Source organism: Nomascus leucogenys, chromosome 11 (genome assembly GCF_006542625.1).
Source record: "Nomascus leucogenys isolate Asia chromosome 11, Asia_NLE_v1, whole genome shotgun sequence".
Taxonomy (NCBI): Eukaryota; Metazoa; Chordata; class Mammalia; order Primates; family Hylobatidae; genus Nomascus; species Nomascus leucogenys.
In genome coordinates, this window is record NC_044391.1 from 14023900 (window position 1) to 14049434 (window position 25535).

The window sequence follows — 25535 nt, forward strand, 5'->3', positions numbered from 1 at the left end:
AAAGCACCACACTCATTCTCCTTCTTCTGGTTTGCTGTAGCTTCAGGATTAAGGGTTTAAAAATAAATTGCTTAATTAAATACATTATGGTTTATTCTTACCATGAAATACTAGGCAGGCATTTGAATGAATGAGATAGAATTATATCCATATGTGTATGTGTGCGTGTGTGTGTGTATGAATGTCCATGAAATATTTTGATTGAAAATCAACAAAATCATAATTAGGACTGCAAAATCAGAATTAGGAATGCCATGGAAGAGGTGGACAAATGTTGGCTTTGGAGCATTTCACTTTTCCTTATTTTGATTTCTTCCATGTATTTATATTTGTTCAAGTGAGGGAGAAAAAAAAGCCCTCATAAATGCTCATCATAAAAGCCCTCAAAATGCTCCCTGTGAATTAAACCTCCTAGTTCTTTAATTAGTTACAGAGTTCTGCTTCAACATATGCCTCTCCCGCTCCCTCATTCCCTAGTGGCCACCTGCAAGGCTGCTCAGCAACATAAGCATCACGCTGTTTCTCTCGGGGCCTTCTCTTTGCTCACAGGCAAGGTGAGCAGAGTGAAGAAGGCGCAAGAGAGTGAGGTTTCTTACTAACTGCCTCACACACAGAGAGGATGCAAAAGAGTGATCCATAAATGACATTTGTCAAGAAGTCTACTTTTCCAATAGCTTTCATATAATCATTTTCAGACAAAAACTAGCACAAGGAATCCTCTTTTCCTTCCCATCAGAAAATCATTTAACCAGCTTTCACTAATAAGATTGACAGGAGAGGAAGGCCAGAAGGAACAATCCCTCTATTCTGGAACATTTTTAAATAACCTTGAGTGTTTTAAAATCACAAAAATAATAGACGGCAAGCTTCTGGAGAAAGTGTCAGGATCACCTTTTAATGCTCCGGGGAACATAACACTGCCTTTTCTATTAGCTGCACTGAAAAGTATCTTTTGATTTCAGTAAAGAAAGCAGAAGAAACAAAGTAGAAAATGGCATACTCCAATGGGTAAAATGCATAGTTTCTTTTAAAGTATTGGTTTCCATTGAATTCTTCTAATGCTAATTCATATATATATATATTTGAGATGGAGTCTCACTCTGTAACCCAGGCTAGAATGCAGTGGTGCAATCTCGGGTCACTGTAACCTCCGCCTCCCAGGTTCAAGCAATTCTCATGCCTCAGCGTCCAGAGTAGCTGGGATTACAGGGGCCCACCACCACGCCTGACTAATTTTTTTGTATTCCTAATAGAGATGGGGTTTCACCACGTTGGCCAGGCTGGTCTTGAATTCCTGACCTCCTGTGATCTGCCCACCTTGACCTTCCAAAGTGCTAGGATTACAGGTGTGAGCTGGATATTTATTGGGTAGCTACTATGTTAGTGTAAATAATTATCTCTTTTGCATTTAACTTTCCATATCAACTCAAATGCATAAAATACTCCCATTCTCCCTACTGAAAAAAAAAAAAAAGTACCATTGTCAGGTAATCTCCATTTTTATGGCCTTTAATCTCCATTACATTTCTAGCAAAAACCAAACCAAAACAAACAAACAAAACCATGTACAGTAATTAGTCTGCAAAACGAAAAACTCATAGACTGAGACCAAAACAAAACATATTCTGACTTCATAGGGGAATGCTCATTACCTTCTAATCACTTACTTGAAATGAAAATATTAAAAATTACCATAATTTTTAAATCAGTAAAACATTTCTATATATTATTTTCACATAAATGGATCAACAAATTACAGACCAGAGTCATTCTTCACATCATGTGACCAATCAGGTTTATAAAAATATCTTGGTATAAATTACAATCTGGACATTTTTGTTAACTAAAGTCTAGTTTAGTATATAAAAATTATCTGAAAGTATAAATGTTATAAAAATGTAATGTAAATTTTCATATATTTATTCTATTAAATTGGCTATTACCCGCTCTAGATTTTTACAAATTATTTTAAAATGATTATCTTTAATATTTTTACCCACTATTAAGATAACTTTGGGCCGGGCGTGGTGGTTCAAGCCTGTAATCCCAGCACTTTTGGAGGCCAAGGCGGGTGGATCACGAGGTCAGGAGATGGAGACCATCCTGGCTAACACGGTGAAACCCCGTCTCTACTAAAAATACAAAAAATTAGCCTGGCGTGGTGGCGGGTGCTTGTAGTCCCAGCTACTCGGGAGGCTGAGGCAGGAGAATGGCGTGAACCCGGGAGTCGGAGCTTGCAGTGAGCCGAGATGGCGCCACTGCACTCCAGCCTGGGCGACAGAGCGAGACTCCGACTCAAAAAAAAAAAAAGATAAATTTGATAAACAAGCAATAATAAACAAATACAACAGAAACTCATAAAAATAACAGATTTGGAAATCTTCAGAATTTCAGGGATTTAGAATTGGGTGCAGGAAGAGTTGATATTAAAGAAAATGGTTTGTAAAATTAAGATATGCATATTTATTTGTGAAAGGACAAAGAATATTAAATGCATGGCTATAATGATCTCAGTTGTGAAAAAGAAAAGACACATTTCAGTCACATAATGGGTGACTTTTTGAACCTCAAAAACTTACAAGTTTTGTTGAATACCCCAATGAATTTTTTACTTTGTACTATAAGCAGAACCAAAAAAAAAGTTAAGAAACAAACATTAATAAAATACTTTTGAGGAAAACATCTGATTCTAAAATTCATGTATTTGTAGCATGTATGTTTTAATTTATTTGGAATAATAATCATCGCCTAAAAATACATTTTCAATATTTACTTAAAATATGGTGTTCAAGCTTTCAAGGACCAATGAGGTACCATGTAACACATATGACCTTAAAAGGCAAGAACATTGTTATGTCTAAATAGTAATCTCCTGCTGTCACATTACAAAATATTTAACTACAGAATACAAGCAACTGCAAAAAGACATCATTTCCAGTCTATAACATTTAACTGTGGGCTACCTTTTAAAAACATTATTTGTGTAAAGTATCTAACATATCTTCAGAGAGATTTGTACTCTCATAGGTATATGTATAACCCTTATGATTTTGAAGCCAATACTATCCAAATAGCTGCACTGCTACTTTCTGCACTAGAGGAAACTTTTATCAAAACCATATACTGAAAATCGCAGAGTACATTGTTGATTATCTTTGATGCAAAATACATTTGCATGACTAATTTAGTCTGCGTACTTAAAACTTAATATAAATATGCTCTAAATAAATATAGACTGAGAAAATATACTGTAAACTGTTAAAATATGGCAGCAGTGTATATTCAAATGCTTATGCCCTCAAGGACAATCAAATTTTCCCAGGTTTGGGCAGAAAAATTCTGCAGATGTCCCACACATTCATCCCTTAATCTTTGCAAAGAGAAATGCAGTTTTCTTTTAAGAGGAGCACTACAAAATTCAAAAAAAGAACAGCTTCATTTCTCATCATTCATTCTGGGCCTATGCCTTGCCTCTCCCAGAAACATTTTCTAAAAATCCCTGTATTAATGCAACCTTTCTTTAACATGTAAGATATGGAAAGAATACTGTGGTGGGTAGAATGCTTATGGTGTTCAAGAATCCCTCTCTCAAATATAGCTGTACTATACAATCCCCTTCCTCTGGGTGTTGGCCCACCTGTGAATATGGTAAGAAATCACTCCTTGGCCAGGCGCGGTGGCTCACGCTTGTAATCCCAGCACTTTGGGAGGCCGAGGCGGGTGGATCACGAGGTCAGGAGATCGAGATCATGATGAAACCCCGTCTCTACTAAAAATACAAAAAATTAGCCGGGCATGGTGGCGGGCGCCTGTAGTCCCAGCTACTGGGAGAGGCTGAGGCAGGAGAATGGCGTGAATCCGGGAGGCGGAGCTTGCAGTGAGCCGAGATTGCGCCACTGCACTCCAGCCTGGGCAACACAGCGAGACTCCGTCTCAAAAAAAAAAAAAAAGAAATCACTCCTTATACTACTTTATATGGCAAACATGATGGGATAGTCATTGTGATGAAGCTGTGTTGTATGATTCCCTCTTAGTAAACTGAACAGAAAGATTTGCCTGCTGGCCTAGAAGAAGTATGCAGCCATGTTATGACAAGGCCGCATGGCAAGGAACTGCATGTGGCCCCCAGGAGCTGACAGCAGCCCCTGGCTGATAGCCATCGAGAAAATGAGGACCTTGGTCTTACAACTGCAAGGAAATGAATTCTGCCAATAACCTCATGGACTTGGAATATGACCCTGAGCTCTAGAAAGATTGCAACACCTTGATTTCAGTCTTGGGAGACCTTTAGCAGAGGAGCCAACTAAACAGTGCCTGGACTCCCTTGTCCCACAGAAACTGTGAGATAGTAAGTGTGTGAAGCTGTGTTTTAATCAGCTACATTTTTGGTAATTTGCAAGAAAGAAAACTAATACAAATAGTAACGTGCTAATATTCTTGTGCTAAAGTTGTCTCATTCTTAAGAGAAATGTTGGCTGTTAAGTAATAAAACCATTTTAATTTCGCAAGAGTTCAAGGTCTTTGCCAATTCTCTAGAAATATGTGCTTTATACCTAAAACTGTTTCTTATTGTCTGAGCATCTACATTCAACACATAATTTCCATTTTCTTTGAGATGTGAGTAAAATCAGAGGTGGACATAAACTTGTAGTAGTTTATATTTGTATCACTTGTTACTATTTAAAAAGTACTCTGAGACTTTAGAGAGAATAGCAGCAGGCATATTCATTTCATTCTCCATGAAATCCCCGCATAAAAACAGAGGGATTAAGTAGGATGCAAAATCAAAAGCTCATCAACAACACCTGTAGCAAAAAATAAATAATTTAAGTTTTCTCTATTTGCTATTCTAAGAAAAATCTTCTTTCAGCATTCTTACACTTTTTATGTTCTTCTCCATATTTATTTTCTTTAACAACTCATTTCATTTATTTATTTATTTATTTATCTATCTTTGAGTCGGAGTCTCGCTCTTGTCGCCCAAGCCGGAGTGCAATAGTGCAATCTTGGCTCACTGCAACCTCCGCCTCCCCGGGTCAAGCGATTCTCCTGCCTCAGCCTCCCGAGTTGTCAGGATTACAGATGCCGGCCACCATTCTTGGCTAATTTTTATATTTTTAGTAGAGATAGGGTTTCACCATGTTGGCCAGGCTGGTCTTGAACTCCTGACCTCAGGTGATCTGTCGGCCTCGGCCTCCAAAAGTGCTGGGATTACAGGCATGCGCCACTGCGCCCAGCCACGACTCTATTTCTTGATTAAATCAACGATATTATTGCATTTATTGTGTCACTATTCAGTAATCTCCTTTCTAATTACTTATCCCCTTACTAAAACTGTACCATTGATAATATTAACTATCATTTTAAAACTTTTCTTTTCTTTTACAAATGTAATTCTGATTTTGCACTAACCTGATTTGCCTTATATCCAATTTTTCTCTGAGTGCTCATGACACTCCCTAGACATTCTACCAGCACCTAAATAATGGCACTTTTCAAGTTATTTTGGGAAAGTGAGAGTGAGAAAAGAAAAGTGAGAGCAGAATGAGAGAGAAGAAAGACTCTCAGAGGAAACTATTAACTACTCCCCCAGGGTTTAATAATTCAGTCTATTCTGAGAACACCCTCTCCTAGCTCCAGACTCACTCTTTCAAATAACCATAAGTGAAAATGAAAAAATTAAAACAGAAATACTGGACATCTGTTAGATTCTTACAAAAACCTACCCTGCTTCCATAGCTCTCTCTTGCTTGTAAGAACTTTGTATTTCTTCCCAATCAGCAAGAAATAAAATTAGAATTGTTTTTTAATTCCCTTTCATGTTTGACATCAGACAAAATACTAAGTTACAGAAACTGTCCTGCTGAGCAGCTTCTCACTTGAGTTCAACACTTCCTTTTCTTTCCTGTTGCAACAACAGGGTTAAATACCTTCATGATCTCTCATAAAGATCATATAATAGCCTCCTTAAATTTCTCTCTGCTTTTCATCTCTCCCTGCTTGAATCAATCTTAAATATTATGAATGTCTTGTCAATCAAATACTCTGTTCAAAACTCCTTCATGGTCTCCATGCTGTCTTTACAATAACACAAAATGCCAATGTGTCGTATTAAAATCTTCCACCAACTTGTCCCAGTTTTATCTCCTGCTGTTCTCTAACCAACATAAATTTCTGCAAACAAATTCCGTACATCCCTGCCTCTTTGCTGCTTAATCAAAGTATTCTCCTTGCCTAAATGATTTGTAACTTTTCATTCCCTCATGTAAAATTGCACCAAGCCTTTAAATGGTATTTTGGGGATAAATCTCATACTGCTTTTATTATCGGATGGTCACCAGTTTCTCTTGTGACATATATATAAGTTTTTCAAAATATATTATATCTGATATTTAGATAATTATGTGGGATATTATTTCAATCATAGAAACATTCAACTATTGGAATTTATTGAAATAATATTCAATCATATTTAAAGATTCTAACATGACTCGAATATTTCAATCATATTTAATATTTAGATAATTATGTGATATAAAGTTATTCAATATCATGTGTATGAAGTGGAAGTACACCACGTTCCAGTTCTGCTAATGATAATGCATCTTATATTGGACAAATCTTTCAAAGAAAATGATGATAAACTATATATATGTATATATATTTATTTATTTTTAAAAACTTCTAGAAGGCACTGGAGATCAATTAAGAATAGATAAAGACTAAAGAGATTTTTCTTTGAGGAAACCCCTTAATTCACGTGGAAATGAATGGCTAGAACTCAAGCAGAAAAGTGAGTGGTGAAATCTAGAAGCTATGGTATGTACCCTTATAAATTATCTTCAACATCCCTGTCTAACATCTGAACTGTATGTGCAAGCAAATGAAAGGCAGTGGCTGGAAAGTTGTAAAAGGTGGCTACTGCCCATTGCAAGTTTACATGGGCTAATACACCTTTCAAGTAAACTATGCTCTGTATGGTACATCCAATGGGGTGAGCTTAGTAGCACATTGGAGATATCAGGAGAAAGAGTGCATAAATTTGAATGTAAATCAGTAGAATTTTTCCAATCTGAAAAGTAGAGGAAAAGAAGGTTGAATAAAAATGAACTGTGTGCCTTAGATCAATGCCTAGCAGTCTAACAAATATATATATATATATTTTCTTTTTTGTGATATACATAAGTATATATATGCATATATATTATTATATGTTATATATAACAATATATATATAGTTATATATGACAAATAAAAAAAAATATATATATATATATCCTGAAGGAAAGGAGTGGGTAAATGAAGGAGAAACATTATTTGAAGAAATAATGACCAAAATTTACCAAATTAGATGGAAAGAATAACGTTATGTATCCAAGAATCTCAGTATCCTAAGAAATACAGATACTGATCCCTCCCACTCCTGCACACATAAAGTCACACTATTGAAACTGTTGAAAACCAATGATAAAGACAAAATCTTAAAAGATAAAGCAATTTTAAAAGGGAAACATCAATAGGAATAAAGCTTTACTTTACATTAGAAAGAGATTAGAAGACAAAGCAGTTTTGAGATACTGAAAGGAGAAAACAAAACAAAACCACAAAGCAACTATTAATGCAGAATTCTATAACCAAGGAAAATTCCTTTGAAAATGAAGGTGAAACAAAAGCATTTTCAAATAAATGAAACTGAATTTGTTTCTAGCAGATTTGCACCACAAAAGGTATGTATTCTGACTGTGTATATACATACACACGTATATACATATGTATACTTTGTTATATACATTTATATATTCTGACCTTACAGTGGCCTGATTTGCCTTCCATATCTCTAAAGTTCTACTTTTATGTCATCTACATTGTTTCTTTAAAATGATTCAATAAATACACTATGATGTATTTTGGATGTTAGTTAATTTAATCTACAACTAGGAGTGGTTAGTTAACATTTAAAATATGCTAATGATAAAAATCTCCCTATATAGATAGTTAACAGCTGAAGTAGTTAAATCACGGGCACTCTCCAGGGGCAGCTATTAAGCACTTCAAATACATCAAATTATATTTGCACCTGAGGGTTAACTCGTATAAGGAATATCAGAAATAATATTTTAGTGGTGAAACGGTGTTCTTTGTAGGTGGTGGCTTAAAATATTAATATTTTATGGCCACTGCTGCACTTCCATAAATGGAATATAAGAATCATGAGTCTAGCTGCTTAACAACAGAATATCTAGAACTCGATTTTATCTGTGCCTTGTCTTAATGTAGGACTCTGCCTTCCAGTGTAGATGAAAAATAACAGATTCTACATGAGTATATTGTTTCATATGCTTCAGGGTAAAATTGTGATATAGAGTGCTTCAAAATGTACCTAAAATTAATGAGAGTTGAGATTCACCCAGCTTACAGGAATAGGTTATAGAGTGATCTTTGAGCCTGCTTGCTATTAAGTATTATATGTGTGGCAGGATTCAGTTGGGATTTGCTTTTATTATGCAGTATCACCTAGTGGCAAAGTCTTAGCAGAAGAGATGTATAACTGGCACCAAGTAATATTTATCTTAACTCAGTTTGAAATCTTCCCTACCTCACCTGACCATGAGAAAGTAATTACAGAATCAAAAAGTCTTTGCATGTCCCTTGTAAAATATTATATTTTATTTATGTAAATTATATATATACACACACATACACACACACCTATATACATATTCCAGTTTGGTGGTTAAATTAATGAAAATATTAATATAACACAATAGAGAACACAGTTTGATGTTAAGAGGTGTTCTTAAGTGGGCAAATTAAGCAAATAAAATTGTTCAGTGAATTGAGTACATAGTGAATTAATTGGTTCACAGATCTTGTACCTGACAAGAATTTTAAAGGCTTAGAAAGATAATTTCTCTGTCTCGAGCAAACTAATTCAGTATATCACAAATGCTTTTATCTTTCTTGGGAAGAAATGCTGCAGTCTTTCTTTGAGAACAAGGTCGTTTTAAGCATTATTTTTATTGACAGCAATGAATGAAACATCTTACCTCCAAATGATATCCAACTCTGATGAAGGCGCAAACTGGATCAAAAGCTCCAGTACCACAGGTCAGAAGGTGTGTCCTGTTATAGTGATGCAAAACCCGAACATAATTTGCACATTCACCCTAAAGCAGGAAAAAAAGGGAAGGAATCTCTCAGTATAATAAACATGTTTAGTCCTTTTTGATTTTTGTTTTTCCTAGCCCTAGAAAGCTCATGTTTTACCATAAATCTCTGTTGAGTGAAGGAGGCAAGAGGGGTAGAAGAAAAGAGGACAAGAACTTGGAGAAGAAACTGGGGTGATTGAAACACATTTTGGTTAGCAGTGATGTGTAAATTACATTTTATAATGAGAGTGCATCATTTTTCATGTATTCTAGTTTACAATTGAGGAATAAAAAAAGCACTATTCAGAAATTTCTTCAAGTGTAAAAATTCTCATGGCAATATGTTCCACTAAGTAAGTTATTCCCAATGCTGTTAGTTTTTTAAGTACAGTATAAACCATGAATCAGCATAAAGTCATTAAAACCAAAAATTTGAAAAAGCACAGTTATTCGTATGGAAATATGCAATCTTTTTTTTTTTTTTTCCAAGACAGAGTCTCACTCTGTTGCCCAGGCTGGAATGTAGTGGTGCAATTTCAGCTCACTGTAGCCTCGCCTTCCCAGGCTCAAGTGATCCTCCCACCTCAGCCTCTGGAGTAGCTGCAACTATAGGCATGTGCCACCATGCCCAGCTAATCTTTTGTATCTTTTGCAGAGATGGGGTTTCCCTATGTTGCCCAGGCTAGTCTCAAACTCCTGGGCTCGAGCAATCTGCCTGCCTCAGCCTCTCAAAATATGTAGTCTTTAGGGCAAACAGAATTTTAATATTTTGGAAAGTAAGTCTTATATTCTCACACTCACAAATTCACATAAAGCACCTTCAGAGAGAATTGTTAAGTAAAGAAAACTAACCAATAAAAATAACATGTTGTTGTAGGACTATAATAAGATTACTATATTACTGTAAGAAATAGTAGTAGACTGGGGATCAGCAAACTTTTTCTGTAAAGGACCAGAATGTAAATGTATTTAGTTTGATGAGCTATCTGGTCTCTGTTGCAACTGTTCACCTTTACAGCTATAGCATGAAAGGAGCCATAAACAATACAAAACTAAATGCGTGGGGCTGTGTTCAAATAAAACTTTATTTACAAAAGTAGGCAACAAGCCACCTTCGGCCTAGAAGCTCTAGTTTGTCAACACTGGTATTCAACTCTAAGCTTCTTGAGGACAGAATCTATTTTACACATCTCGGCATTTCCCAGTTAATTGAGCACAGCACCTAATACATAACACATGCTTAACAAAGCTTTAATATATCCATCAGTAAGTGAATTTTATCATCAGTATACTGAATTTAAAAAAAAAGTTTACAGTTGCTTCAAAATCAACTTGGCTAATTTTAGCAAGCATTCTTTTGACAAATTAGGTGTTGCTATTCCATTAAAAATAAATTATGAAATAAATACTAAACTCTTTTAGTGCCCAGTATTACTTGAAATCAATACATGCAATCATCAATTACTGTCACATTTTATAAGGACCTGTTGTGATTTCAGCACTTTAAAGTATATCCTATAACAGTATTAGGAGGAAAAGGCCAGCAGAATCACTTGGCAAGAACGAGGAGTGCACTATTGAATTGATTATCCAGAGCACACAGGTATATTTATTTCTTCAAATTTGCATTCATATATTTTATTCTTTGGGTGACCCATATATTTGGCAGAATTTGATCATTTGGGGATGGTGAAAATATCTGTTGTTTATTTCCATAAACACCTGCATTTCCTCTCTTGACACACTGTCACATCTGAGAGGGAGCCTATTAGACCACATTTGGGCTCAGCTGAGCTAGATTGACATGGCCTAAGAATATGTTCAATTAGTCAGCATCACGCTGTGGGCTAAGGCAACAGGAATGTGCTGACTCACTCCTTGGCTGTGACCCAGCTGCTACAGAGAATGAGGAGTTGGTATAATGTGTGTTAGTCATTTATATAGTTTTTTTTTAACTGAAAAAAAGGATAAGTTCACTTTCACAGGCAGATGTCCAGGACTTCCTCCAGGGTGCATTTGTGTCACAAAACCAGCTAGCCACTGCTCCCATGTGAAAGTCCTATCACTGACGTCTTAGTGTGTTAGGGACTTTGTCGGGGTGCTGATGCACAGCATTTTGCCACTCACACCCAGCAGGGAAACTACAGAGAGAAAAATGCTTCTTATAGTAGAAGAGACCCTAAAAATATTTAGGAATAGGTAAAATGTGTTTATTGCCTCTCTCAAACTTTTTGTTTCTTCATTCACTTCTAATTTACTAAACAATGTAAAGTGAAATCTCACAAAGAATGTGCTTAACTGTTCCTAGAAAAAAAAATTACCTGCAATTATTTTTCTGCCAAATACATGGGAAATAAGCATTAGTATAAGGAATTTATAAACCCAAGTTGATTAAGAAATTAAAAAACAAAATAAAAACCAAGATCTCAATGGCATCTCTGCTTCCTTTAACTCTACATTGAAATTAATTTTACATAATTATGTGTTTTATATGCCTATACATTTTTTTCATGAACCAAATTGCATACATGCTTTTATAAGAGCAAATAAAAATTCAGTGATTCAGTTCTTTGTGGTTAACTAGGGATATAACTGATGATTTGTTTAATTTACAATGAATCATACTTACCGCATCTTTTCCCTTCATTATACATTCTTCCATTTTTAGAGCTGTACTCGGCCAGTGTATCTAAATAAAAGATAATGTACTATTATGACAACTGCATATAAAAATAAACCACACTGAAAACCATTTCACTTTCTTCTATAGTTCAAAACATTTCCATTTTTTTTTTTCTGTTTTCTGATAAGATACAATGGGGCTTTGTGTTATTCACACGATTATTTGCATAATTAAGAAACGTATCTCTGGGCTTTTACTTTATGATAAATCCTTTTTTTTCTGCAATATTTTTGAAGGCTCACCTCAAGTCTTGGCCCTTCAGAGGACAGCCATGCCTTAACCAGCCGTTTCCCATATTAAACCTGACTGCTCCTCCAACTCAGGCACCTCCTGCAGTTTCTTGTGTTTTTACTACTTAACACAGAACTTCTGTGTGGTGCGCTCTCCGTAATGTTTGCTGCATACAATGACTAAAGGATGAATGACTCTTTAAATGATGACTTACAATGTATCACCCAGTAATACACCATACTGTCTCTTTGATTATTTATTCATTTATTTATTTTTATTTTTTTGAGGTGGGGTCTGGCTCTGTCACCCAGGCTGGAGTGCAGTGGTGCGATCTCGGCTCATTGCAACCTCTGCCTTCTGGGTTCAAGCGATTCTCCTGCCTCAGCCTCTGGAGTAGCTGGGACTATGGCACCTGGCTAACTGTTTTGTATTTTTAGTAGAGACAGGGTTTCACAGTGTTAGCCAGGATGGTCTCGATCTCCTGGCCTCGTGATCTGCCTGCCTTGGCCTCCCAAAGTGATTTTTTTTTTAAAACATTGTTTAACTCTACCAGTTTCCAACTGGATATCCAAAAGTTTTCATTGTTTTTTAAGTTTGTTGGTTTCTTCCTTTACATATTCCTTAAAACTTATATTTTAAGTTTGCTGTTTTATTCTCTGATAAGGAGAACATATCGAATTTTTCTTTTTCACCTCCAATAGTATCTAGCACTTTCCTGAGACCACAAGCAGAAATCAGTTATACTTGTTAACTGGTTCCACAAATTTCTAATTGCAAAACTTAATTTATTTTTGGAAGAAATTTTTTTCTTTATCACTTTCTTTCCTTTTCTCAGACTCCTTTTGGTCCTCTTTTTGCTTTATCTATAGAATTGATTGTACTACGTGCCAGGCATTCTGTTAAGAACTTTATTTTTTCCTTCTTTTGCTTTATCAACTTATGTGCAGAGGTTTGAGTTCGTTATATTACTCAATTCATGATTCATTTTCATCAACACTCTTAAAAGGTCCCTCTTTTATTTTAGTTAATTATTTATTTCCTTCTTCCCACTCCATGTTTTATTTCCATCCTCCAGGAGGCAACTATTGTATCCTGTTACCAAGTGCCTTCTTTGTATGTACTCTTTTAAAGTGTATACTATTGCTTTTTGTGCATGTATTTCTCATTTATGTAAATAGTATTGAAGTTAAATCTCATCTTTCTTATGTTTTTCACTAAGAACTGGGTTTTTGAGTTCCCTCAATAGTCCTATGCACACATATAGTCTGCATTTCTGAGTGTTTTGTAATGTTAAGGTGTGGTTCCCCCACATTTTCTTATCAACTCTCCCAGCGATGGATACCCAGATTGCTTCCGAGTCTCTTATCACATCAAACAAATTGTTACTTTTTTGTACATGCTCTTTTTGGATCTGTGTAAGAAAATCGTTGGTATATATATACAACATAAGAATTACTGGGTCTCAGGGCAAGTAAGTATTGCATCTGTGAATGTAGTTCCGGACTGCTCTCCAAAATGGCTACATGTCTATACCAGCAATCCATTCCCCCATATCCTCACTTAGCATTATCAACTTTTCCAATTTTTGTGTCAAGTGCTTTAAATACAATATCTAATTTAATCCTTACCACAACTTTATCAAAGAGATGCTATTATTTTGGGAGTTTCTTTTAAAAATTCATGTTTATCTGTGGAAACCCACATTGCAATAAATCTATAGGTGGAAACAAAGGAATATGATCCATTTGAGTAACTGTAGCAACTGCTCAGTTCCCAAATGTTTTTGTGGCTCAAGAGCTTAAGTCTCCTACTTAATATTGTTTATCCCCACATCTGCTGGATCAATCACCTTCCCTCACCAGAATGAAAAAGCTCAGTCCACCTCCTTTCTTAAGTTCCCTCGGAATTTCAAGGGAGCACCATCTGATGTATCAATTTCATGGGCTTGACTGGTCAGGTGATTTATCTTGGAGAGATGGTGTTTCTCGCCAAAACACTCTACAGTTTTTACTTAATTGCCTCCATTGAAGCCAGATGATATGATTAGGCTATGTGTCCCCACTCACATCTCATCTTGAATTGTAATTCCCGTAATCCCCATTTTTCAAGGGAGAAACCAGGTGGAGGTCATTGAATCATGGAGGCCGCTTCCCCCATGCTGTTCTCGTGATGGTGAGTGAGTTCTCACAAGATCTGACAGTTTCATAAGGGGCTCTTCCCCCTTGGCTCGGCACTTCTCCTTCCTGCTACCTCGTGAAGAAGGTGCTTTGCTTCCCCTTCAGCTTCCACCACGATTGCAAGTTTCCTGAGGCTTCCCTGGCAATGCTGAACTGTGAGTCAATTAAACCTCTTTCCTTTAAAAATTATCGAATCTCCGTAGTTCTTTATAGCAGTATGAAAACGGACTAATACCCCAGGCTACCTAAGAATTTTTCTGATTCCCTTTTGTAGGAAATCACTTTTTATTGTCAAGTTAACATTTTGATGAAGGAGTCAAAATAACACAGCCAAGCAGCATGGGCCTCTCAAGATATCATTAACATTTTTACAAACAGCCTCTTTTTCCTCAGTAGGCTTAAGAGTCCTCAGAGACCTTGGTTGAGAAGGATTCAGGTACAGCCTTTTCCAGTCCAGTGTCAAGGTGTACTGTTGTTAGACTGTATTGCTAGGCCTATGACAGTAAGAGAATCTTCTCCTGTCTACAGCTGTTTGTTTGTTTGTTCCCTTAAAGTCTCTATTATCTTCTGCCTCCCCTTCCTCTATCCATCACCATCCCAGCTTATGCTCTGTCAGCCTGGAAAGATATTCTGATTATTGAACAAAATATTAGATGTTGCTGATTGGTGGTATTTTTTACTTAGTGGCAAATTGTAATTATTTTTTAGGCTAGGAGCCAACATTTAAAAATTTAAAAATCTTGCATAAAAACCCATATTTCTGATTTCCCTAGAAAAATATGACCAAATGAAACACTAGGCATGCATTCCTGTGTGGAAATATTCCTCTGGCGTTGAAATGGAACAAATATTCTGATTTGCTTCAGACTTTTCTTTTACATGAATGATTCCTACAGGCATTTTAGTTTCTAAAAATCTCACGTTTGTTTGAATCCTAAATATGTTCAAGATTCAGCTTTTTTAGGACAGGTGTGGTGGCTCATGCCTGTAATCCCAGCATTTTGGGAGGCCGAGGTGGGTGGACCACCTGAGGTCAGGAGTTTGAGACCAGCCTGACAAACGTGGTGAAAAATACAAAACTAGCCAGGCGTGGTGGTATGCACCTGTAGTCCCAGCTGCTCCAGAGGCTGAGGCAGGAGAATTGCTTGAACCTGGGAGATGGAGCTTGCAGTGAGCCAGGATCCTGCCACTACACTCCAGCCTGGGCAACAGAGTGAGACTCTATCTCAATTAAAAAAAAAAAAAAAAGGAAAAATAAATAAGACTGAAGCTTTTTCTTAAAGCCATGCCCCATAAAATATCAGGTAAGGCATGCAAATCCCAGAAGTGAAAGAGGCTTGTCGCTTAACTTATGCATTATGTAGCCAAATCCAATTCCTGATACATGAGTAATAATGGGAATTTATCAAAGTGATGATAATAGCATTTTATACTGATAAATGCTATCTGATTTACTTTATTATCATAGAAATAAGCACTCTATGGCTTGAATTATAGGTATAAAATATTACTTCGATGTTCTTATTCATTGGTGCAGTGAGCCCCAAGCAGCTTTTACTAAGAATATTCAGCATCAGATGTTCTTTAATTTTCATAGTGCATTGTATAAACTTTTAAAGGAAAACACAGTTTTGGCATATAAACTTTAAGTGAAAACAGTTTTGTTTTTGATGTTGCAACACAAGAAAAGATAAACAGAGAAAAATGGTGATATAAAAGAAAACCAACCTTAAAGCAAAAAGCACACAAAATCCTAGAATAGATGATGATGTTAGCAATGAATCCATCAGTGGGTCATGCATGATTTAGGAAAGATATCAGTCAACATCTGGATACAGTGCAGCTTTGCATACACCTGAGGGGAGTCACTGACCCCCCTATAGGTCGAATCCTAGAAGTGAAGCTGCAGAGTTTATAAACTTTACCTGATCTATTATTTTGGAAAACCATTCTTGAACCGAGGGATAGATTTTAAGAAATAATTTGTAAGACCCATTCTAATTTGAGATTCAATTTGATTTGGGAATTATGATTTCACTGTGGATGTATAAATTATTCAAATGGATATGCTAGAACATGTGCATGTATATATAGACTATGTATACAAATCTGTACATTTTATTATATAATAAAATACAAATTCATTTAGGATTATCTATCAGGAAAGATTTTCATGACTAATTCCATTATCAATATGACTAGATTAGATAATACCTCATCCATAATTCAGAATAATGCAGTATGTTTATAACATAACTTATGAGATACAGGCTGGGCTTCTTTTTACAATATCAGCATCCCTTCTTACTCATTTTTCATTATTATGTAAAATGAAGAATTCTTTAAACTTTAGTTTTACTGCATATTATTCTGTATTCCCCTAAATAATGGCTTCAGAATGATCATTTCCAGTTAAACACACTGTTTAGGGGTTAATTCTCCATAGCATTTTTATACATCTTTTGACAGCTTTTGTTCCAGAGTATCTTTTCAAATAGGCTGAAAAGATAGAATCTCCCTCCAGGGCAAATGGAAGATTTGTTTCCTGACCAGGATAGTAAAGACTGTATCTCCCTCTAGACAAAGTTTAGACAGTTTTGCTAACAGCCCCCTTATAAGATTGGGAGTTTCCTAAGCTTGGGGTCCCTCAGATGTGACACGTATCCACTGAGTGCAGTGTCTACCTAGGCTGCCACGCATCACCCCCTGCAGGACTTGAGGGGCAAGGACACTGATGGAAACAAGAAGCTCTTGCTGCCTGCTGTGCCATGAGTAATAGAGTCTTTCGTCTCTGACCCAAGAGTCTAATGTTTTCTGACAGCATCTATGAAACTGTGACAGGCTAACCTGTCTTGAGAGTGAGATAAAATCTCAGACCCTTCACAGTTTTTGTCACAAAGATAAGATATTATGTGATGGTGAAGACAATAATGGCTTTTCTAGGATTGCCAGAACAAGCATTGTTCCTAGCGGCAAAACTAATAATGGCACTTGCTGTAAGAATAACAAAACTATTCTTTCAGGCACATTTCCCGAAGAGTTTCACAACAAAATCTTTGCTGATATTTTTTCAACAGATAGTATTTCTCGCTCCTTTGATCCCTCATAGTGTTCGTATTTTCTCTATCTAGGATAACAATGATTTGTGTACTTAATTTTAGCTCTCTTATTAGACTATAAATTACAGAGGGCAAGGCAGTGACTTATTTCTGTCTCACTACCAGTGCCTATCTGGCACAATGTCTTAAGTACAGTCTCTGCTTTTCAACGTCCATTGATTGGTTTGTATCAGTCAATATGCCTTTAATCACATTCTTAGTGAAGTCAATCTGTCAAAGGAGATTACAGTAAAGTTTGAGAGATCAGGTTCACTGACATGAAAATGCTGTAACATGTTAAATGAATAAAACAAGTAAAATTTTCCGGTTTAATCAGGAAGGAAATACTGTAGGATGTTAGCAATAACCTCGGCTCTGAAAGACTTGTAGGATTTCTGAGGAAAGGTAGACAGATGTTTAACAGATCACTCTGAGTAGATGGAAGAAAGACCGAAAATAAGTATGAACGCTCTCTACAGTAAAGTTCAACACATGGGGACCCTCCAAAGGAATAACAGAAATATAAGTTTACCAAAATTTTTTTGTTGTTATTTTGGTTTGTTTGGTATTTTAAAACAGTTTAATAGGCTCAGGACTGCAACCAAACGTTAACTCAGGTGACAATATATGGCAAAGAAAGACCTCACTGGAAATGGAAAGTTATTTTTAAAGCCATCGCGTAAAAACATTCTGCCAAGCTAGTAAGGGAAATGGTTTTCTTCATTTGTTTTGGCAGTCAGGATGCCTTTTGGTTCTGCTCCAGAGTTTAGCATCAACAAAAACCCATAAAATTAAGCTATTTGTTCTGCACAAAACATTTTTAAAGGCAGTTAAACAACAGGGTGTAATGTGGTTTCCAAAATCTCTGTACCAAAAAAGATACAAAAAGCAAAAGGTTAAATACACATCATTTCATCACAATACCCCTACAATATAATTTAATCATTCCACTGCGCATTAACAAGCCATTTACTATTCTTGCATATCTCAATGGAGAAAAATAAAGTATAAATTAAACTACAAGGTAATTTTTTTCTGGACTCCCTATTGAATCACATAATTATACCAGGATTAAGGATCTAAACAGCTTATTGTTACAAGATGTTATGACATTCAGAGATTTAGGAGAGTGCAAACTAACCAGTATGAAATAATTTTTTAACTGTCTAAAAATTAGATTATCTTTTTATTTAAAGAGTAAATCAGTTAATATAAGTCTATCTTCATAGAATATATTTTAAGTGACTAAGCCTCTATAATTTTATCTTATATTCTCTTCCTATTTCTATTATTCTAATGAAAAGTGTTTGCCTATATTTGGGGTTTTCTTTCTGTATTTACATCTATGTGTGGCACCAGTGTCCATCAATGTACATCTTAATTATAGATCCTATAAATATTATTAAAAACAAGAAAGTATATTTTGAATAGAACACATTAAAATAATCTTAATGGTTTATAAATGATAATGTTTAACCTGACACACATTATCTGTCATTATGTTTATGCCTTTATACTTAATTATAATGACTGTCATTACTCAAGCAGTTTATATGCCAGAATTATAATATTTTGAACTATAGACAAAATTTGTATTTTAAAAAGCTTGTTCTCCTAAGCATTTGAACTAGAAAAATATGATAACTACACACAAACATTTGTAGCCTGATGCATGGCCTTTTGTATGGATAAAATTTACTCAACTGGTATCATTAATGTGAAATGCCATCTGACATTTATGTACAAATTGTACATAAATGCCTTCTACTCAATAAAAAATTAAATTCTAAAATACAAGAACTTTTTTCACCTTTGATACAATAAAGTTGAATAAATGAGAAAGGCATAAATATTTTTATAAACAGAATTATCTAACAGAACTATAATATGTATAGATATCCAAATTAAGTAGTATAATTTTGGCTTTTTTTTTGTTTTTTTGTTTTGTTTTGTTTTTGTTTTTTTGAGACAGAGTTTCGCTCTTGTTGCTCAGGCTGGAGTGCAATGGCATGATCTCGGCTCACCGCAACCTCCACCTCCTGGGTTCAAGTGATTCTCCTGCCTCAGCCTCCCAAGTAACTGGGATTACAGGCATGTGCCACCAGGCCCTGCTAATTTTTTGTATTTTTAGTAAAGAAAGGGTTTCTCCATGTTGGCAAGGCTGGTCTCAAACTCCTGACCTCAGGTGATCTGCCCGCCTTGGTCCCCCAAAGTGCTGGAATTACAGGCGTGAGCCACCGTGCCGGGCCCAATTTTAGCTTTAAATTACAGTAGTGAGAATAATTTTAGAAAAACAAGCTGAAATTTAGAAAGATAAAAACTGTAGATCAAAGTTTCTAAAACAAAGTTTATTACCAAATATGAAATATTCTATGAGTTCCCCAAAATATGGCTTAAATATATATTTTCATTTTTTATTTTTTCATGAAATGGAAAAAAAAGAAAATAAAATTTTATACATTAAATAAATATTCATATCTTCCAGAGAATAATTTTGATTTATTTTTTAGGAAGTCTTAGTAATTTTCAAATGTGTACAGATTGCAAGGGGCTATTCATACAGAGCATAGACAGGATAATCTGTTACCTGTGATTGAATACTGGCATCTTCTGGGGCTCTCAGCCCTTATTGTAAGTAAACAAAGGGTGTACAGTTACATCTAATACCAGTCAGTGGTTCTTCTCTACTACTGTCACCAGCAACTAATTGTTCTACTAGTTCATAACCATTACTAGGGTAAAATGCAGCCATGCAAAGGGAGTAAGAGTCAAGGAGAAAGAAACATCTCATAACAAAAGTAGAACTAGCAAAACTAATGGTGCACTGAAGACCAATATGGGAGACAGGAAGTTGATCTCAAAGCAATAACCTGGTTCTCAGTGATGGCTTCTAACAGAGATGTACCTCGTTTTAAATTCTAACTGCTACTTACTGGCTTCATGGCTCTATTCTCATTTTCCATCCATTTATTCATCATGCTGCTGCCAAAGTAATCGCTAAACTACAATTCTGTTTTATGCCCATATTGAGAATCCACCAGTGGATTCTCCTGCATTGCCTAGAAGATTCCATTTCAACAGCATTGCAGTCAGTATTCTTCATGAACTAGTCTGTGGTTTCCATCCTTAACTCTTACTGCATACCCTCTTCCCACCCACATGTCCCCAACCCATCTATTTACTTCAGCCCAAAACATTAGTCATTATTCTATACTGCTCTAAAATTTCTGTCCTTCCTACCCCTACTTTCTCTGTTCTCACTCTCAATCAAAATTCTATTATTCAAAGCCCAATTTAAATTATATCTCCTCCAGGAACCACTCCTCCAAAACTTTCTTAGCATTTTATTTGAACCTTTATTGTCTATTCAAATTGTGCCATCTATGGCACATGTATATCTATCTTGTCTATTGTATTGTAAATATTTTAGCATAGACACTGTTTTATTCATTTCTGCATACTTCATATCCCCATATATGTTTCTAGAACTTAGTTAAGTAACACCTAAAAATATGTAATACTTCTACCCCTCATTTTCTATGGTAGCACATTAGAATCATCTAGCTTCAATAATAACAATGAAGATAGTAAATATTAAGGCGGTGCTTACTATGTTCCAGGCACTGTTCTAGGCACTTAATAACTCACCTAATCTTCTAACAAAAGCTAAGAGAAAGATACTGTGACTATCTGTTCTTACAGTTAAGAGAACTGAGAAACCGAGCTGTGGACTAATTTGCCCAGAATCACTCATCTAATAAGAGGTAGTGTTCAGATGGGAGCCCTAACAATATGGCTATAAAATCCATGTTCTTTGCTATTACACTCTGGTCTCTGCTCTCTTCAAAAAGTCCTCTAATATAATTGAACTAAAATAAGTTAAAATAAAATAAAAACTAAAATTAACATGTTGGCTTTGTTAATGGATATGATTATTTGGATCATATTATATATATTTGGAATATATCCAAATGGATATGATTAATGGATATGATTATTTGGATCATTATTATATTAACATTAATTATTATATTTTAATAATAATTTGGATTATTAATTAATCATAATTAATAATCAAATTAATTTGATGAGTACATTTAATGAGTACTCTTACCATGCATAATATTCAGAGGAATTTTATTTTTGGTTAATACTAATTCTAGCTGACTAAATAATATTATCACAACCACTATTTTAAAATGCCATTACAGGCTGGGCGCAGTGGCTCACACCTGTAATCCTAGCACTTTGAGAGACCTAGGCAGGTGGATTACCTGAGGTCAGAAGTTCGAGACCAGCCTGGCCAACATAGTGAAACTGTCTCCACCAAAAATACAAAACAAAATCAACTGGGTGTGGTGGCACATACTTGTAATCCCAGCTACTGGGGGGCCGAGGCAGGAGAATCAATTGAACCCTAGAGGCAGAGGGTGCAGTGAGCCGAGTTCGTGCCACTGCACTCCAGCCTGGGTGACAGAGTGAGACTCTGTCTAAAATAAATAAATAAATAAAATGCTATTAGTATTAAAATGTTTTAAAGTCACAGGGAATGTTTTTTCTACACTTTTTTTGTTTGAATTACAGATAACAGAATAGTTGTGTAAATAGTGGGTTGGCTGTAACAAAACACCAAGATATTTTGTAGTTATTAATTTTGTTTTTGGATTTCCGTACATATATATTTTTGATACAGCTAAAATATTCAATTTTCCATGAATTGCTTTTTTAGCTACTTAAAACTTAAAAATTTTACTGAATCTATTTAAATCTTCTTAGACTTAAGTTCAATTAAATTATACCAGCAACTGAAGTTTAAATAACTATGCATTATGTAGAAATAAAATTTAATTCTGCTTAATGAAAGCTCCTAACCAGAAAACCTAGTCATAACATAATAAAATGTCATTATCTCTTCTAGTCGCATCTTGAAATTACAAGTTATAAATAAATTGCAGGGAATGGGTATGAGAAGAAACATATACATTTATTTTCAAATTATCTATTAATAGATTGGATGTTCTTCCTCAATACAAAACTATAATTTAATAATTGAGTAGAAGTGAAAGAAAACCTGATAAGGACACTTTTAATAAAAGAAAAATGAAAGGCAGTTTAAACATGAATATCCATGAATGCCAATCGTTAGAGCCCTTTCCCAATTTAGAGACTTTGAAGCTTATAAACACTTTTTTTTTAAAGAGACAAATGCAGATGTGGGTTGAATCTATGGTCAATCAAGTGAAAAATGTCTACGAGGATGTTTCGTGTTTCCCTTTCCAAGTATTCTATCCATACAAGGTCCTGATATTGTCACATTATGAGCAGAAAGTCTCAGATGCTTTAATTTTTTACTTAGATAATAGTTTTCTTTAGTTCAGCCCGAGGTCTTTTTGCACTAAAGGACACTAGAGAAAGCAAAATAAATAAATAAATACACCAGCAAAACACATTTTTTTTTCAATTTCTTAGACTGTTAAATCAGAATTCGATTGAAATCAAAATTCTCATTTAAGAAGTCTTACATTATCTGGGGATTTTAGAGACTTTTAGATAGAGTAAAATGCAAAAACTATTCTCTTTGAGGAGGTGGGAGATTCTCACATTAGATAACACAAATGGAGTTACTAAATTGGAAGTTTTAGAGTGAAGAGTATGCTTTAGCACCAGCACTGAGTTTTGCAATTTATAGTGAGGGTTTAGGGTCTTTAATGAATGTTACATAGGTACAACAGAGCAGAAGTTCATTGGGAAAGAGTATTATCACATGGTCTGGGAAAGGCAGTGAGTTAAATAATTTAGAAAGCCAGGCCATTATCTAAAAACACTAATACAATACAATAAGTTTATTAAATTACAGATTCTTATCTATTTCAAAATTGTATGGAAAAATTATTCTTATAAGTGTGCATATTCATATAAGTTCTGGTTATTATTTAGAAAATAATTATTTACTACCACATATAGGACCGGTATTTCCAGGACCAGCAAGGATACTTAATACCCCAGCATTTCACAACTCTCATGCACATTACAATCACCTGGGAGAGTTTCAAAAAGTACCACTATTTAGTTCTCACATCAGTTTAGAGGTAGACCCAAAACACAGATATTATTTACACAATCCTCAGGTGTTTACTAATGTGCAGCCAAGGTTGCAATTACTGCCACACTGTGAAACAGGATTCTTACTGTTTGCCAGAGGAGAAGTGGGTAGGTGGTGGATAGGTGGCTTGGGATATAAGGGTAAGTAGAAGGCAGACATAGTTAACCTAAACGAAATTCAATAATAACTAGTCTGAAAGTGGTTGTGATAATAAGTACAGTAAGATTTGAAAGAGGCCAGGCACAGTGGCTCACGTCTATAATCCCAGCACTTTGGGAGGCCGAGGCGGGTGGATCACGAGGTCAGGAGATTGAGACCATCCCGGCTAACACGGTGAAACCCCGTCTCTACTAAAAATACAAAAAATTAGCTGGGCGTAGTGGCGGGTGCCTGTGGTCCCAGCTACTCGGGAGGCTGAGGCAGGAGAATGGCCTGAACCCGGGAGGCGGAGCTTGCAGTGAGCAGAAATCGCGCCACTGCCCTCCAGCCTGGGGGTCAGAGCGAGACTCTGTCTCAAAAAAAAAAAAAAAAAAAAAAAAATTTTGCAAGAAAGCAGACAGTGAAGAGAACAGATTTATTGCTGGAAGATGTTAGGATTAGCAACAGACACACTTTCATTGTTTCATTACATCTTCAAAGATGAACATAACAGTGCCTACTCTTAAGGACTCATCTTACAAGTAAACTGACAGCCGAACAGCCAATGTTAATACAATATGGGAATGAAAATCAGACCTTGGAATAAGGAAGGAGAAGGAGAACCTTCTCCAAATCTAGGTTAAAAGAGAAAGAAAATAGATTTTAAAAAATTGGATATGTTTGAAGGTTATTCCAGGGAAGGGGAGTTGTAAGGATACAGAGGTATGAAAAAGAGCAAATAGAAATGGTCTGACTAGCAATGTGTTACTGGCGGACAAGTAGAGATCAGGCTAAGAAGGTAGATGAGAGTAAATCATGAAAAACTGTATTTGTTCAGCTCAAAAAATTTAGAATGCTTTCTAAAGTGAAAATTATGGAGCAGGAGTTGTTAACTGGGGCCTGAAAAAAGAATTCAGGGAACGTCCCAACTCAGAAATCAGAAAAAAAAGTCTTTATTGCATTAATCATTAACTTCTAACTGAAATTTAGCATTTCTATCAGATAATATCATATAAATGTAGAAAGCAAACTATAGTAGTATTAGTAGTATCTGCGGTTTCATTACCAAGAGAAAATATATTTCAATGTTACTTTGGAGTTGTTGCAATTATCTGAAAACATCATTAACATTCATTATTAATTGGAAATGCGGGTGCTTATGAGTGAGACCTGTTGCTAGGTTTTATCACTTAATATGTTAATAAATAAGGTATAAGGTACGTGTCATCATAAGTTGCCATTTTAATATCATAATAGCTGTATTAAAAATATTTATAGTTTGATAACTTTATTTTAATATTTTACTTCGTAATTCTACATATTTACTTTATGCATTTAAGGGTCCCTAGGTTTTGCCAGACTGCCAAATGAATCTATGTCTCACAAGGAAATTAGGCACCCCTAGACAAACTACATTTGTTGTTGATTTTTGTAGAGAGAAAAAGAAGAAATAATAATGCATAAAAGACAGAAAATTACCAACTCTTAAGAAAGGTCAACAAGCTGGGACCCAGAGCATGGGTTTAAGGAGTGACATTTCATAAAAGGAGGGAGTACCGCCCATATAACAAGGAGGTGGAAAACATCATGTGGAAACAGTAGATTTGGTGATGGGAGGGTGAGGATCAACATGTTCAATGGCTCCCATTTTCTAAATGAAGTTAAAATGGAAGGTTATTTATCTCCCCTGAAGAGATCATCAGGACTAATCCATCATGACATACCCCTGTTGACCATAGTCACCGTGGGAAGTATTGACCCGACCCACTTCCGGGTCAACAGTGAATACTTGGACTCATACATCACATGGCTCTGCACCACCCCCAATCTGACCCCACCTTTCCGAGACCTCAAACCCTTCTGTGAAATCCTTTGGAATGTCATTGACAAGATCCCTGCAACTTCAGTCTTTCTCTCCCCATGTTCCTTCACCTTCTTGCTCTGGTTAAAATCAGG

The 25535-nt window shown here is 35.5% G+C and overlaps 1 protein-coding gene across 1 annotated transcript in view; it reads right to left on the reverse strand.

Annotated features, from left to right (window-relative positions):
* The window catches only part of SEMA3E (semaphorin 3E), a 263539-nt gene that overhangs the window by 84214 nt on the left and 153790 nt on the right, over positions 1–25535 (reverse strand). Inside the window, exons 3-4 of the mRNA XM_003252290.4 lie at positions 11779–11838; positions 9048–9167 (exon numbers count right to left, since the gene is read on the reverse strand). Coding sequence (XP_003252338.1) covers positions 9048–9167; positions 11779–11838 — 180 coding nt within the window. The remainder of the gene's footprint in view (positions 1–9047; positions 9168–11778; positions 11839–25535) is intronic.